We start from the raw sequence: 16,153 nt of genomic DNA, 5'->3' as shown, positions 1-16,153 counted from the left end.
AAACATAAATTCCTGAACTCTGGTTATATCTAAGACCTTACATAGTCCCCTTATTCTCTTCCCTTCTAGTTGGGAGAAATTGGCATATGCAGAAACCATCCAGCCTTCAGTGATACACAGTGAAAACTAGAATTCCATAAATAACCCTCTAGTTCCACTGCAGAGATTGTACACGAGCTTCAGTCAGTCATGGAATTTTCTGTCATGGATTGTTTTATATTTCCTCAGGAATGTGTTAAGACAGTGTTTAACACAGTACCAAGACAACAAGTGCTAAATGGCATGGATATTAACTATTCTTAATGAGATTATTTGATGTAATGATTGTTATAATTGAGTATATTTTCCTATAGCTTTAGTGCATGTGGACATGCAAAAAGATGTTTTGGCAACAAACCTGTTTTCATTCTTCTTAGTTACAGTCTTCATCTAGGAAAGTACAGTAGTCCCATCACCCGACTTATCCACAGGGAATATGTTCCAAGACCTTCAGTGGTTGCTGAAACTATGGAGAACCAAACCTGATATGGACCATGTTTTTTCCTATGTATAGGTAACTATATGATAAAGTTCAATTGACAAATTAGGCTCAGTAAGATAATAATAACTAATAGTAAAATAAAACAATTATAATATATTATAACAAACATGTAAATGCCGTCTTTTTCAAAATCCCTTATTGTGCTATACTCACCTATTTTCGGCCTGTGGTTTTCTGTAGGTAATTGAAACTGTGGGAAGTGAAACCACAGAGAAGTGGTGACTACCATAAAAAACAAAATGAAACAAAAGATCCATTTCTGTATTTAGATGGTACTCAGGATACTGGTTACACTGCCTTTCTGTGCCTCAGAGTCTCATCTATAAAATGGAGCTAATACAATATTATACTTACTTTATAGGGTAGTTGTAAAGTTAATGGTTTAGTATGTGTAAAACAGCCCTTAGAACAACAGATGGCTCATAGTAAGTGCTCAAAAAGTGTTAGCTGTCATACTTATTGTTGCTGCTTATTAGTATTTTTATGGTTTATTTCCAAAGAAATTCAATTCCCATAAAATATTATTTTCTTAAATATGTTAAGCTTTAAAATAAAAGCATATCAAATGATTTACTTGTACAATTACATAAATTGCCATTAATAGGATTGATTTAATCCTCATTTGCTTAGTGGTCACCAATAGAACAAACTCATAAAAAGGAATGTTGTTCTGTTATCCTAATTGGAGTGGTGTGTTTTTGTTCTTTAAATTCTGTAATACTTGAGAGGCTTACTCCAATTTCAGTGTTAAAAGTATCACTTTATTTTATTTTCCACATACTCTGTTAGAACCATCACAGAATATAGAATATTGGTTACAATACAATATAACCAATATTTAATTATTTCGCACTTATTCCTTTCTTATTATACTTGGTATTTTTCTTTTGACAGCAGGAATTTTCTTTCATCTTACCTCACCATACCCCGCACCATATCAATCATCTAGTGAAGGGGCTTGCAGAAGGAATCTTAAGGAACTTTCTTTTTTCTTTTCTTTTTTTTTTTTGAGACAGGGTCTCACTTTGTTGCCCAGACTGGGGTGCAGTGACGCAAATCTCGGCTCACTGCAACCTCTGCCTCCAGTTCAAGCAATTCTCTTGCCTCAGCCTCCCAAGTAGCTGGGGCTACAGTTACTCACCACCACACCCAGCTAATTTTTGTATTTGTACTAGAGACAGGGTTTTACCATGTTGGTCAGGCTGATCTCCTGACTTCCGGTGATCCGCCCACCTGGGCTTCCCAAAGTGCTGGGATTACAGGCATGAGCCACTGCACCCAGTCTTAAGGAACTTTCATAGCCCTCACAATATCAATCATCTAGGGAAGGGGCTTGCAGAAGGAATCTTAAGTTTTGACCCAGGAAAAAACTTTATGCCTCGATTTATGGCGTTGCTTTATCCTGATTTTTCACTTTCAATATACTAAATGATTTTACTGTTCTTTGTAATAATTGCAGACAGCGTATTTTCAAGAGTCCAAAGAAGGAGAGACAGAAGATATGTTTAACTTGAATTGATTCAGACAAATTGGTTAAAAAATGGTTATAGGCTCCATCCAGGATTTCATAAGGATTTGTTATGACAGAAAAGAGGAAGATTTCTGACAGAGGACAGAAATGTGTGCCCAGTTATAGCTAGTACATGTAGCGACTTGTAAAGAGGTTAGGTTATCTAGCATGGAGGAAGCCCCGTCATTTGTGTATACAAATCAAGGAAATAGGTAATTTTAGAAAGGAAGGATGACTGAGTCAGAACCTCCCAGAGCTCTTAGTTCTTTGGCAAAAATGAATCTGTGACTTCATGGGAACGTGTTCTTGGATTAACGAGACCTGGTTAAGTCCAGCAATTACCCTTTGTTTGGTAATTGGTCTCCGACCCTAAGGATATGGTATTACCTTGAAATATGTTTATTTTATCTCTCCCTCCCACTCACTTTTTAATGGTATATGTATTTCAAACATATAGACAAGAATAGAAAATAATGTAATAATCACTAACGTACTACCGCCTAGCTTTATTAAATAATATTCTTTCATAATACTCTAGATTATTTTTTAAATAAGACATTACAAATGTGGAGGAATCTTCTTGTATCTTCTTTCATTTCCCTTTCTTCCTCTAAAGTGGAAATCCCCATCATGAACGTAGTGTTTTACTTTCTTATGCATGTTTTTATGTTTTTAATATATATGCTTGCATCTATCAGCATAAACATTGTACAATATTACTTTGTAGATTTGAAATGTGATGGAAATGCTCTTACACACGTGTTGTATTGTTTTGCACCTTACTTTTTTGTAGCTAATATTTTAATTATTTTTACTTTGTTTCACGTAGTTATATTGATTCATTTATCCTTTTGGATGCTATTTCATTATGAATATTAATATGTTATTTATTCACTCTCCTATTGACATTTGGATGCTATTTCATTATGAATATTAATATGTTATTTATTCACTCTCCTATTGACAATCATTTAAGTTATTCAAGTTTTTTTTTTTGACTGTTAACAGTGCTACAGTAAACATTCTTACACATTTCTTCTTTACATGTAGAAAGTTTTAGGGTATATGCACCAGAACATGGAAATGTTGATTCAGTTTTGAAAGTGCTGGTGATTCCTCTTAGAATAGTAATGAGCATTTTTCTTTTTCCATATTCTCACCAATCCTTGGTATTATCAGACCTTATTTTTCTCAATCAGTGTAGGTGAAATGTTATATTGTGACATCTTAATTTGCATTTACCTGATTACCTGTGAGTTTATCCATTTTTCATAACTTGACTAGCTATTCAAGTTTTCCCTTTTGTAAATTTCCTGATCATATCAATATAGCATATTTCAAATTATATTCTCATTTTTAAATGGTAGGCAAAATAATCTTGTTAAAACATACCTTGAGTATTGATAATTAATATGTTTATTCAAAGAGTGTAATTAATATACCTGTCAATGACAAAAATGGACTTAGGAGAAGAAAATCACTGTACTGGTAAAGATGTCCTAAACCCCATCATTTTGGTTTTTGGGTAGAAAGCATGTCCAGGAAGGTTAGTGCTTCACTTATTATTTATATCTGATATTTCTCTGTTTATTTGAATGATGAGGAAGGTGCTGAGTTTATATGCTAAAATAATGATTAGGCAAATATGAGGAGCTAGGAGATAGTGCATGCAGCTTGATTTTTATGAGAGAGGGCAGAAGATTGGATAGAGGAGTGAGGAAATGAATCACTAATACTAGTATGGCAATTGGAGCTGAAGACCTATGTACAAATGCATTGAATTACATACCTATACGTAAAATTGTGAGACTAGATATTATTTTCCTGGGAAATTCCTCCTGTACTTTCTAATCCTCAGTATAGTAAAATGCTTTTTCTATTATTGGTGAAATTCTTTGCTTCATCTCTATCTCCAGAACTCAGTGAGCTCAGGGAAATTTTTAACATCTCAGTAATATATCCCTTGGAATTCGATTATATAAATGATTAAACAAGGGATTCATTTAGTTGAGAAATAGCAATTTTCCCCAGGTATTCAGTTGACTTTTCCTAAATCAGATTCTCTCTTAGTGTGCAAACAGTGGTGGCAGTATAAATTTTTATTGTCTACCATGATTGGTTGAATGTGTGGTTAACCTGATGTTCTCTTTTTACTTCCATTTACTGGGGATGGGGCTAATTACATCCTTCAATAACTGGCCTACTAACTTCTTCACTAAATGCCTTTTCTGCTTAATATGACCCACATGTCCTGAGCTCCCCCACTGGCTCTAGGGTGGGAAGAACTCTAGCCTTCTGTTGCTCACATGGGGGTTCCAAAGTCCCTTAGTTGCAGCACATTTCGGTGTCTGATATCTCCTCTACTTTTATGTCACCATTTAACCTCCATGTTGTGCTATTCTATTATATAAATGTTACCATATTGTTTTTCAGTGTTGCAGTCTGTAGTGAAGTTGTTTGACTCATTAATTAATAAAACCCTTATAAGGCCTATGTTTTTAAGTCTTGACTTCCTGCAACATTGTTTTAAATGAAGTATTTCATATGTATTTTCGCTATCTACGTCATCAGGCTAAAAAATCTTATCTGTATTGTCTGCCATTTTCTTGCTGTCCCCTTTCTGTAGGACTTCTGTAACTCTGCTGTCTCCCTTCTGGAAGACTTTGACAACATAATGGTAACACCCCTGCTGTCATTCCTTTTTCTTTCTTTTCTTTCTATTTTTTTAAAATAAACTTTTATAGCATTGCCCTTTGAACGTCAAAATGAGAAGCAGGTTTTTCCTATAGCTGGCAAAAATTATAGTCTTCATTTCACTGTTACTCACTTGGTTTATGTTTGAGACTGTAACACAGAATCATGAATGCATTGACCATGTTTAATTTAGTGATTTTTTTTTTTTCTGAAAGTGCCCCGCTTTGATCGCCTCATGATTTCCATCATATACATGTATGGTGTAGAAACCAATAGACATTCACAGCCTGGGCTTGGGAGCATAGACCAGTTTGTGCACCTTCATCTCAGTCCCAGTTTTGAACCTGTCTATTCCTGAGCTCTTGCTTCTCTCTGTGGTAATTTATATCATTAGTAGAGGAACGCATGGCATGCTAATTCATAGGCCAATGCAAGATAATGAAAACTGTGGTTATGAATCTTACCCTCTCATCACATCCCACTCACTGGCTATTCCGAAAATCTCAACAGAATGCATCATCTCTGTTTTCTTTCCAGTGTGGAGAAGATTTTTTTTGAGCATAGGTCTTGTGCATGCATGTCATAAGACTTCATCACTACTGCTTTGCCTGGGCTAGCTAAGAATGCATGTTTTGCATTAAATTACTTATAGGTTTCTGTATCAGATAGCCAACCCACAAAATAAACCCAAGAAGCATTAGAATAAAAAAGAGCACACATCTCAGATGTGACTGTAAGTTAACTTGTTTCACTGCCAATTTAATGGGTAACATTATACATTGATACAAATATCCTTAACTGCATATTCAAACTTTGAAAATATTTAGGTTATTTAATACTTGGTATATAGGCATTTTCTCCAGTAGTTATTTCAGCAAAGGAAAGCTTGGAAACTTTTCTGAAAAGACTCAACATTTCTTGACACTTTATGGTATTCAGGGAGCAGGTGAGGACTTTACTGAAAAACTTAAACTATCAAGTTCAAAAATGTTTTGGAGATAGCTTATGTTTGCTGTAGGATATTGTTTATTATTCAGGTGATAATGTAATTCAGATAGAAAACAATTTGCATCAATCACTGGTTTACTTTTTAAAAAATGTTTTTATTGACAACTATTTTGTTTATAAGTAAAGTCAAAAGAAGGTTCTGTGATTTCCGTATTAATTCAAATTAATGAAAATGTGTATTTTTGCTATCCATTTTACCACTCTTATTTTTCTATAGTATTTTTGCTTTCTTAGGAAATTAATGAATATATATTCAATCAGTTGTTATATTTATAATTTATGGACATGCTGATATCATAAAGTTTTATTACTGTATGGGACGTGTTTGTTTTGGAATGAATCAGACTATTCTGGCAATTAGTTACTGTTCATTGATTTCCAACCAAGTTGTATTTGAGGTGAAAACTTTTTTTTTTTTTTTTGAAATGGAGTCTCACACTGTTGCCCATGCTGGAGTGCAATGACACAATCTTGGCTCACTGTAACCTCTGCCTCCCAGGCTCACACGATTCTTCTGCCTCAGCCTCCTGAGTAGCTGGGATGATAGGCGCACACCACCACACCTGGCTAATTTTTTGTATTTTTAATTGAGACGAGGTTTCACTATGTTGGCCAGACTGGTCTTGAAATCCTGACCTCTTGATCCTCCTGCATCAGCCTCCCAAAGTGCTGGGATTACAGGCATGAGCCACTGCACCTGGCCTTGGTGAAAACTTTTAAAAGTATCAAGCATAACTAGTCAACAAAACCTTTTATAATTATAGAATTTTCTCTCTCTGTTGTCTGCAATCAAAATAAACCAGTATGATGTGATGAACACAACTTCTGGTTCATACCATGTGTTGTTTTAGCCTAAGGCACTCAGTAACTTCCAAACTAGGAGTTACAAATGAAACCCTTTCTGCTAGGTGACTTGTAAAACATTACCACTGGTTTTTGTTATGTGCCTTTTATTACTTCTTTCAAAATCAGTATTTCCAGACACACAGTCACAAAATCTGACTGTGGTTTTTATAGGTATGACTTGTTTCCCTACTTGTAATCCTTAAACACTACTGAAAAATTATTAAATAAGTATTTGCATCATTACTAATAAGTTGAGTAGATAGGAAACTCCTGATTCTGAAATGCTCTGATTATAATCCTTACTGATTGCTAATTGGAGGTGTAACAAGTCCTACTTGAGAAGGAGATCTTCACATTTTCTCATTTGACTGAGGGGGTAAGTTGCTAATACAGAAGAGGTTAAAGCACAGAAGAATAAAAATTATGTTTGAGGATCATTTATCAAAAATTTAAAACTTAATCAGATGCATTAATTTCAAATCATACAAAAAGCCTTTGAGTCGACGTCTCTTGGAGCTCACATACTTGTGTCTAGTTAAAAACACAGCAGTAAGAGAAAATTCTTATAAAAGTTAGGAAGATAGGTCAATATTGAACAGCACAGCTTCTTTAGAAGTTTTTTAAAAATGGAAATTTTAGAAAGTATTTATTTAATGTTATATTTTATTTATAGAGGTAAGCCCAAAGCAAAGTACATAAAAATGAATTAAAGAGACCATGTGTAGGAATTTACCTCAGGTAGTAATGTAGAGATGGGCATATAATTATTAGGCTGTCCCAGTTCTCTGTAGATCATTCCCTTTCACATACATGTCAGGTATCTGAGCCATGGAAGCTTAAGCAGGGAACAAGTATCTATTCTCTTACTGATAAGCTTCAAGTCACGTAGCACCTGGCTAGACACAACTATGCCATCAAAAACTATCTTCCTGCAGGCTGGATACAGTAGCTCATACCTGTAATCCCAACACTTTTGGAGGCCAAGGCAGGAGGATCTCTTGAGTCCAGGAATTTGAGGCCACAGTGAGATATGATCTTACTACTGCATTCCAGCCTTGGCAAAAAAAGTAAGGTGCTGTGTCTTTAAAAAAACAAAAAAACAAATAATGTTCCCAGACAGTCCTTTCCATGCATTAAAAAATATGAAGTTGGCCGGGCACAGTGGCTCACATGTGTGATCCCAGCACTTTGGGAGGCCAAGGCGGGTGGATTATAAGGTCAAGAGATCACCTTGGCCAACATGGTAAAACCCTGTCTCTACTAAAAGCACAAAAATTAGCTGGGCGTGGTGGCATGTGCCTGTAGTCCCAGCTACTCGGAAGGCTGAGGCAGGAGAATCGCTTGAACCTGGAGACAGAGGTTGCAGTAAGCTAAGATCAAATCACTGCACTCCAGCCTGGCAACAGAGTGAAACCCAGCGCCCGCCCCCCCCCCCCCCAAAAAAAAAAAAGTTAAAGTGGCCTCAGTTGTTTTGGTTGAGCAGAATGAATAGGGAGAAATTAAGTTACTCTCCAGATACTAATGCTGGCAGGAAGAAGAAATCATTAGAATGGTAGATGCCAAACATTAAATTTGAGTTTTCAAAAGATGGTGCTGACAACTATGAGGCAATTAGAAAGCACTTGGTAAAGTAATTGATGCTGAAATAGAAATCCTAATTTACCTCTGGATTTCCTGGTTGACAGATAAACTCAATTAAATCTTAGTTATTCTGTACAGATATTTACTGAGGACTTACTATATGTGCTAGGCACTAATTAAAAATAAAATAAAGCTTGAAAATTTTCAGAAATTAACAGATAACTAAAGTGACCAGATGTCCTGACTTGCCAGCCATGGTCTCACTTTGCCCTCTTGTCCTGGCTTGTCCTAGTTTGAATGATAGACATTAGATAGTCTCTTCTTGGATTAATGTGGCCAAACCCGTGCCCACCAATATTTAAAGATTTTACTAATTCTCAGTCTCTAGTTTCCTTGATTATTCTCAGATTGTGATTCTTGTTCAATATTTGTAAAATATTTCAAGTTATTAAAGAACTTATTTATTCTGTTCTCAACTGATTGAACTATTTCTACAAATTGAAATAATGTGTTTCTGGCATTATTCTGGGAAAAACAAAAGTAGGAATCCATTTCAATCTGGTAGGAGAGATTAGGATGTTTTCTTTTTAGAGCCACGTGATGATACAGCTATGCACAGCAAACCTGGGGAGTGCTAGTCAAATAGGAGTGTTTGTGATTTTCTCAGGTAAAATATTGCATATCCGAATTATTTTCTCTACTTAAGTAGTATGTTGGGACAAACTGGTGGTCAAGAGGGAACATAATATGTTCACATGTAAATAGTTCACCTTTAGACATAAATGGTTGACATGAATTTCAGAGTGTCAAAACTGTATTTCAGTTTGTATTCCTTTCTCATTTTAAAAGTATAGCACTTTTTTTTCTGAATGTTTTGTAATTTTTTAAAATGGAGTATATTAGTTTTCAGTTTCTATTTTTTTTGTGTGATAGGGTCTCACTCTGGTGCCCAGGCTGGAGTGCAGTGGCACGATCTTGGCTCACTGCAACCTCTGCCTGTCAAGCTCAAGCAATCCTCTCACCTCAGTCTTCCGAGTAGCTGAGACTACAGGCACATGCCCCCACACCCAGCTAATTTTTTTTTTCTGTCTCTGTGTGTGTGTGTGTGTGTGTGTGTGTGTGTGTGTGTGTGTAGATGGAGTTTCACCATGTTGCCCAGGCTGGTCTCAAGCTCCTGTACTCAAGTGATTCACCCACCTCGGCCTTCCAAAGTGCTGAGATTACAGGCATGAGCCACGAGCCACTGCACCTACCTAGTTCCTATTTCTTAAATTCCCATGATCTCAACTAATATTTATCAGTAAGAGTGTCGCCCAAGAACTCATATATATACCTTATTAGTGTTCTAGTTCCCCCCATCATATATGTCATAATGTGTTTCATAAAGTTCTTCAATAAAAGCAAAGGAAGAGCAAAGAATTAGAAAACATCTGCTTTATGCATGCAGCTGTCACAGATCACATCCTGCTTCCCACAAAGCCAAAAGAGGGCATGAGTGCTATAAACTACCTGTTGATCCCTAGATTTTAACACATATTTAATTAGTTAATTTTTCTGTTTTGTGAAAAGGTAACATGCATGTATTTGTCTCCACAAAGAAGCACAACAGTGTGTCTCGGGCCTTGTACAATGCTAGTGTCCAGAGTGGTCTTTAAGGATCTGGTTGATTTAATTATTCCTTGGCATAGTGTTTGGAGGATAAAGAGCCATTTGGATTCTTTGGGAAGAACAGTTTTAGGCTCCTGATGCCCATGCTGCTATGGTATGGGTTCTCACAGAGGAAGTTTGGGCTGTTTTTCTCTAAGCCAAGCAAATGGAGATACAGTTGTGTTTTTTAACAGATTAAAATGAGTGTCTTCACGATAGCCTACTCAGAAAGTAAGATTCTTATTGAAGCTTTTATGTATTTGTACCCTCAGAGGTACACTAAAAATTTATGTTTCATTCATATATAGATGGATTGTCACCTAAAGAGATGATGAAAGCTTCATAAATGGCCCCATGATTCTTTATGGGGATCAGAGAAAGGATTCACCTGTCTCATGTATGCATTTGGTTTTGGTATCTCATTAAAAAGATTAATGGAGATTGTCCTTATGGTTTCTTATTGGGACGATTTTTTAAAAGGCTATATGTCATTACAGAATAAGCACCAAATAAGTATTTTCATCCTTAATGTCACACATGGAGGCATCTCATGACAATGGAAAGAGCCCTAGGCTTTCAAGTCAGACTTTAACTAGAGTCTTGCTGGGCAAGCTTGCTAAGTTGCTTAAGCTCTTTGAGCCTGGCTTGAGGATGATGCTTCTTTCCTATAGGGTTCTTGTGAGAAACTGAGAGTAAGAACCAGAAGCCCATCTCTGAAATATGATAGATTCTTAATGATCATTGGTGTCCTTCCTCTTAAGCTACATGTTTATTCCTTTCTCCCTGTTAGAATTATCTACAGTACTTTCCAAGCACATTAAAATCATTTTGTTTAACTGTAATTCAGCACTTTTAAAAATGAGAATCTCTAATAAAGACAGTAGTAAAATAATCCTACAATAAATCTCATTCTTTACAATCAGTGAGTCCTGTAAAAAAAAACCAGAGTGGTAGGAAACTAGCCTTCTTATTGTGATTATTACTGTACCCTTCCATGAAGTAACTTCTGCCACCAGAATGTAAAGTCCACATACAACTGCTCTTGTGAACGTTTGTTTTCCTATGGCCAAAACGTATATTCGATTAAGATCGGTGAACAGATGTTAATTGGTTTTATTTTGCGTTATAGTTGGTTAGAATTGTATTTGCTATTAACTTACAAAATTTATTGACTATATTCTCATTGATTTTTAGAGTGATGGGAAGTATTAAATGTATTCCTTGAATATCTGGCTAAATAGGCAATTAGTAGGTCACTGTGAAGAAGCTTCATTAAAAAGTCACAACAATTTTATGTGGCATGTGTCTGTACCACACGTTCTCTTCCCTGTATAGGCACTGGGTGGTACAACCCTGTGGTTCCAGGTTTAACACTTAGTGGGGCATTTGTACCCTGGCATGTATTGGAAGCCAGCAGACAGCCTCTCTGCTGAGCTGACTATTGATTACTTAGGCTTGTATTTATGTCTGTGTTGTTATTGGTAAAATCTATAGTCTTCTTTGGAAGGAATAAGTTCAACAGTCTAAACACTCATAGGGAATTGATGAGAAATAATATTTAATGTACTCTGAAAATCTCTGAGTTCTTTATTCATGTAATGAGATTGGATGTGGGTTATTTGGATTATTAACCAGAAGCTTAAGTCAAGCCCTTGCTGTTATGATCAGGTGTTTACTTTGGCTTTGTTTTCCAGGGCCAGCCAGGGGACCAGGCTCCTCTCTTTGCTGCACAAGCACGGCCCTCTCCTCAGCTCCCTCAGTATCCAGGGCTGCAGCAAGCACAGGTACCCACATTTGCTTTGTAGGTACTGACAGGATTTTCAACACTCTTTATTGGAAGAGGGGAATTTAGTAAATAGAATATATCAACTTCCTCTGGGGTCTAGAACTTGGTTATTTCTTCTACTTACAGATTATAATTGACATTTCGAAACAGCATTATCAGGATTGTTGAACAAGTCTTAGGATTGATTAGGGAGCATAAAACATTCTAGAAAATCCTTTAAAAATATAAATTTAAACCTTTTATTAGTGATGATTGTAGATATTGAAATACTTAACAATCCCAGAGTTATTTCTTTTATGTTATGATGTATGATGATGTAATTCAGTTTTGAAGTAGTCATATTTGGGCTGAGCTCAGTGGCTCATGCCTATAATCTGCACTTTGGGAGGCCGAGGTGAGAGGATTTCTTGAGCCTAGGAATTTGAAACCAGCCTGGGCAACATAGTGAGACCCAATCTCTACAAAAGAAAACAAAATTAAAAAATTAGTCAGGTGTGGTAATATGCACCTATAGTCCCAGCTGCAAGGGAGGCTGAAGTGGAGGACTGCTTGAGCCTGGGAGGTTAAGTTGCAGTAAGCTCTGATCAGACCACTGCACTCTAGCCTTGGGCAACAGAGCAAAACCCCATCTCAAAAAATAAATAAATAAAGAGTCATATTCAAAGATAGCATCAATGAGGAATCATGGTAGAATAAGAAAATAATGGGCCTTGGAATCAGACTTTGACACAGTTCCTGGCAACTTACTAGCTGTGTGACACTGTGTAAGTTACCCATTCTGAGCTTTGGTTTCCTTCTCTGTAAAATAGAGATGAAGGGTGTGAAGGATTTAAGACAACCTATGGAACTAACATAGTGGCTGATACACAATATAATGCAAACCTTGAGCTGCTTTTACTAATAATTTTGTTATTTCTGTATTTGTATACTCTCACCCTATCCCTCTGGGAATCAGGAATGCAGAGATGTTGACAAGATTGTTAGTTGGTTTGGCAATTCATTCTCTGTCCACAGCTGAAAGTGAAGCCCAGATTGGCCTACACAGGCACTGAGCCCTTCAGCCTGGATCCATTCATGCTGCCTGCTGGAAGTTCATTATCCATTTCTCTGTCTTCCAAGTCAGATGCATTAAACTACCTGAAAATACGATGCTTTGAGGATTTGAAGAGCAATGTTGTTCTACTTTAATTAGCGTTGAGTTCTATAAATTGTACCTAGTGATCCAACAGAACCTCAGGTTTCTCTTTTTTATAAGGTGACAATATTCAAAGAACTAGGTACTTGTATATTAATATTGATTAGGAAAGTTAAGTGTTCACATTACTGGTAGAGTGCTGAACTAGGTCTCATTAGTACTAGAAGATAATGAACAGTTACCAGTTGTGCCCTTCCTAGCTAAGGTATTAATAGTTTTTTGGCACAGTTTTGGAACTGGTTAGTTACTACACACACACAATCAGACTGTGACTACCTGAAGAGGTGTACTTATATGTTGGGAAAGTATATTTCATTATTTCAATTTATAGTGAGCATGGGTAGCTTTTCTGACTAATTTTGGAGATGATATTAATGATACTTGGGATCTGTTGAACATTGATGTCATCTGTGCACTGAAGGTATGGATGCTTGCCTGATTATTCCTTTATAGAAACATGCTCTTTTCTCAAAATAAGCAGCTGATCTTAAAAGCCAGTTGAACTAAATGAGGATTCATTTTTTTTTTAAGTTGACATTTCTGGTGAATCATTACACAGCCAGATCATTCTGTGGCTTTTCTGGCCAGATTCCCTGCATCCAGGGTAGTCCTCCTCAAATTCTGAGTTATGAGAACCTTTGAAAACAGTGAATTTCAGGGGAGTCTTCATGGGTTTGTTTTTGCCCCATATTTTGTAGTGATGGGAAAGCTGGGTATTAATTGAAACACTGACTTCTTTCCTTGTGCCTGCATGCAGACCATGCCCCAGGGCTATACAATGTACGGGACTCAGATGCCTTTGCAGCAGACATCGCAGCAGCAGGCTGGCAGCGTGGTCCTGTCTCCCAGCTATAACTCCAGAGCCTATCCGGCTGCACATTCCAACCCTGTGCTAATGGAAAGACTCAGACAGATTCAGCAGCAGCCGAGTGGCTACGTTCAGCAGCAGGCCTCGCCGTACCTGCAGCCCCTGACTGGCTCTCAGAGGTGATACATGTAGAAATGATGATGGCAATAGTGAACAGTCACATTCTTGGGCTTCTTATGCTTATAGAGCATGGTACTTTATCACTGTTTTTATGAGCTTGCATATTTGCAAATAATTTGCATTCTGTGGTCTTATTTTTAATAGTATCCAGATAGAGGTTCAAAATAAAGAATGCTCCATCTTGTTTATTTCATTAAAGATCTTTACGGTTTTAACTCATCTTCCATGATATGAGTATATAACAGTCTGTAAATGATACTACTGTGTTTGCTTCAGTGTTTTTTTTCCTCTCCTCTTTTAAAAATTCTCTGAACATATCTAACAGAGAAAACTCTTGATTATTGTTAGAAATGCTAGAATTTGTTGATAGGAGCAGTAAAATTTATGATTGTGATACTAATTGTGCATGGTACATATGAGAATTTTGTTTTAACTTAGTTGCTACCTTTTCCACCTCGGAGATGTTTGGCAAAACAGGAGTATGATAGACTTTTTTCTGTTCTTGTTTAATTAGATTTCTTAGAGCATATAACTGCACTGTCTGTTAAAGTAGTTGCCAACCATCTTTGGCTATTTAAATTTAGACTGTTTAAAATTAAATTAAAAATATAGTTCCTCAGTCACACTAGTCACATTTCAAGTGTTCAGTAGTAGCCAAGTATGGCCAGCAGGGCTAGCTTCAATGGTGTGTGACGTGTGCTGTGTTTAGAAGGGCCTGTGTTTACAAATGCTTCATGCTTAGATTAATGCTTTGCAGTTTCTCTGTGGAGATCCTTACTAAATTTTAATCAGGGGGTCTTGTGTTTTTGTTATGCACTGAGACCCAAAAATTGTATAGTTCGTCCTCGTGGCTAGTAGCTATCTTACTGGACAGTGCAGAGAGAAAACACTGCAATCATCCCAGAAAGTTCTGTTGGATAGTATTTTCTTAGAAGAAATAAGAGAAATAAGTATCATGCCAAACGTGGCAATCTAGTGGATAGCAGCACAGCTTCCATCTATGGCCATCAATGGCTACGTGATGACGCCAAGTAATCACTCTTTGGAAAATTGGCAAGGTTGATGGTAACACACTTGAGAACACATTATTATTTCAGATAATAATTTGGAAAATGTGCATTGTATGTACTATTTTTCTAATAAATAGCCACATGGCATGGCCCACAAACTTGAACTTCAAAGCCCAAAAGTTCTGGATTCAAATCCCACCTGTGCCATTTGCTTTGTAAGTAACCTTAGTAAGTTACCTCTAGCTCTGTTTTTTCATTTTTGAAGTAGGAATAACAAAACTGCTGACCTTAAAGGGCCCTCTGGTGAGGAGTAAATGAAGTAACACATTTCAGACCTTTAGTACAGTGCCTGCTTCAAAGCAAATGCCCAATTACTATTCCTCATTATTGAAAACTATTAAATGTTTAAAAAGTAATTCATTGCATGACTGCAATTTTACCTTAAGTCATGTGCTTGCTGTCCTGTTTCAAGTGGTCGCATCCATCATTTTAACCACTGGGCTTTAGTCTGTTTGAATTGTGCAAGGGATTATCGAGCACTGATTGTCTTTGGCGGTATATGTAATGTGCTGGTAGGACTGATTAAAAGTTTGACATCATGCTTGGATCTGAACCAAGTTGCATTATTCTTTGCCAGACTGAACCATCAGGCTCTACAGCAGAGCCCTCTGGTGGGCGGGGGAATTGATGCTGTCCTGACTTCTGCACATCCAAACCTTCCCTCCGTGCCCCTGCCTCAGGATCCCATGAGACCCAGACAGCCGCAAGTTCGACAGCAACAGAGAATCCTCCAGGTACGGGGGCAGGGAGATGAAGGCAATGCTGTCACACTTCAGACAGTGCAAATACGCAACAGTCATAAAAAATGAAAAACACTTCAGATTTAAATTGCCAAATTCCAAGGAGCCCTGTCTATTTGATGCTAGGAACTACATTGGTACAATGTAGTTCCAACTTGACTAGAATTCTTTTTTCTCTGTGTGTCTACCAGATTATTGAAAGAAGAGTGAGTTGTGTAGAACATTCTTCCCATTTCACAAAGGTTTGGGAGGGCAGATGGATGACTTTAATACAGTTAGCTTTAGCTTAACTGTTTTAAGTAGGAGTCATGCAAATTTTTAAAAAGTTTCATAAATGTGAAAACAAAAAACTTAGCCACCCAGAGCTTTCGTCAGATTCCTAGAGCATTCTACAATCTAAAAACATTTCGGTAACACCTCTGGTCTCATAAGGCTGTGAAATGAAACGAACATAGACTATTTCAAAGGGATATTACATCTTGTCTCCATTAGAATCCAGAGAACTGTCATTCACTTATTTGATGTACGTTTTAAGTCACTTAGATAA

At 36.8% G+C, this 16,153-nt stretch overlaps 1 protein-coding gene across 6 annotated transcripts in view; it reads left to right on the top strand.

The window, feature by feature from the left end:
- The window catches only part of MED12L (mediator complex subunit 12L), a 363,897-nt gene that overhangs the window by 329,936 nt on the left and 17,808 nt on the right, over window positions 1-16,153 (top strand). For 4 of the 6 annotated variants that reach the window (XM_032263069.1, XM_032263086.1, XM_032263074.1 and 1 more), the window contains 4 exons: window positions 4,678-4,728; window positions 11,522-11,611; window positions 13,566-13,795; window positions 15,444-15,600. In XM_032263069.1, the coding sequence (XP_032118960.1) occupies window positions 4,678-4,728; window positions 11,522-11,611; window positions 13,566-13,795; window positions 15,444-15,600 (528 nt within the window). The remainder of the gene's footprint in view (window positions 1-4,677; window positions 4,729-11,521; window positions 11,612-13,565; window positions 13,796-15,443; window positions 15,601-16,153) is intronic. The other 2 variants (XM_032263096.1, XM_032263079.1) reach the window with 1 other exon arrangement.

The sequence above is a fragment of the Sapajus apella genome, unplaced genomic scaffold, assembly GCF_009761245.1.
Source record: "Sapajus apella isolate SASKATOON/1434 unplaced genomic scaffold, GSC_monkey_1.0 scaffold4, whole genome shotgun sequence".
NCBI lineage: Eukaryota > Metazoa > Chordata > Mammalia > Primates > Cebidae > Sapajus > Sapajus apella.
Note: the sequence above shows the minus strand (reverse complement) of the source record. Positions and strands in the feature narration are given on the sequence as shown.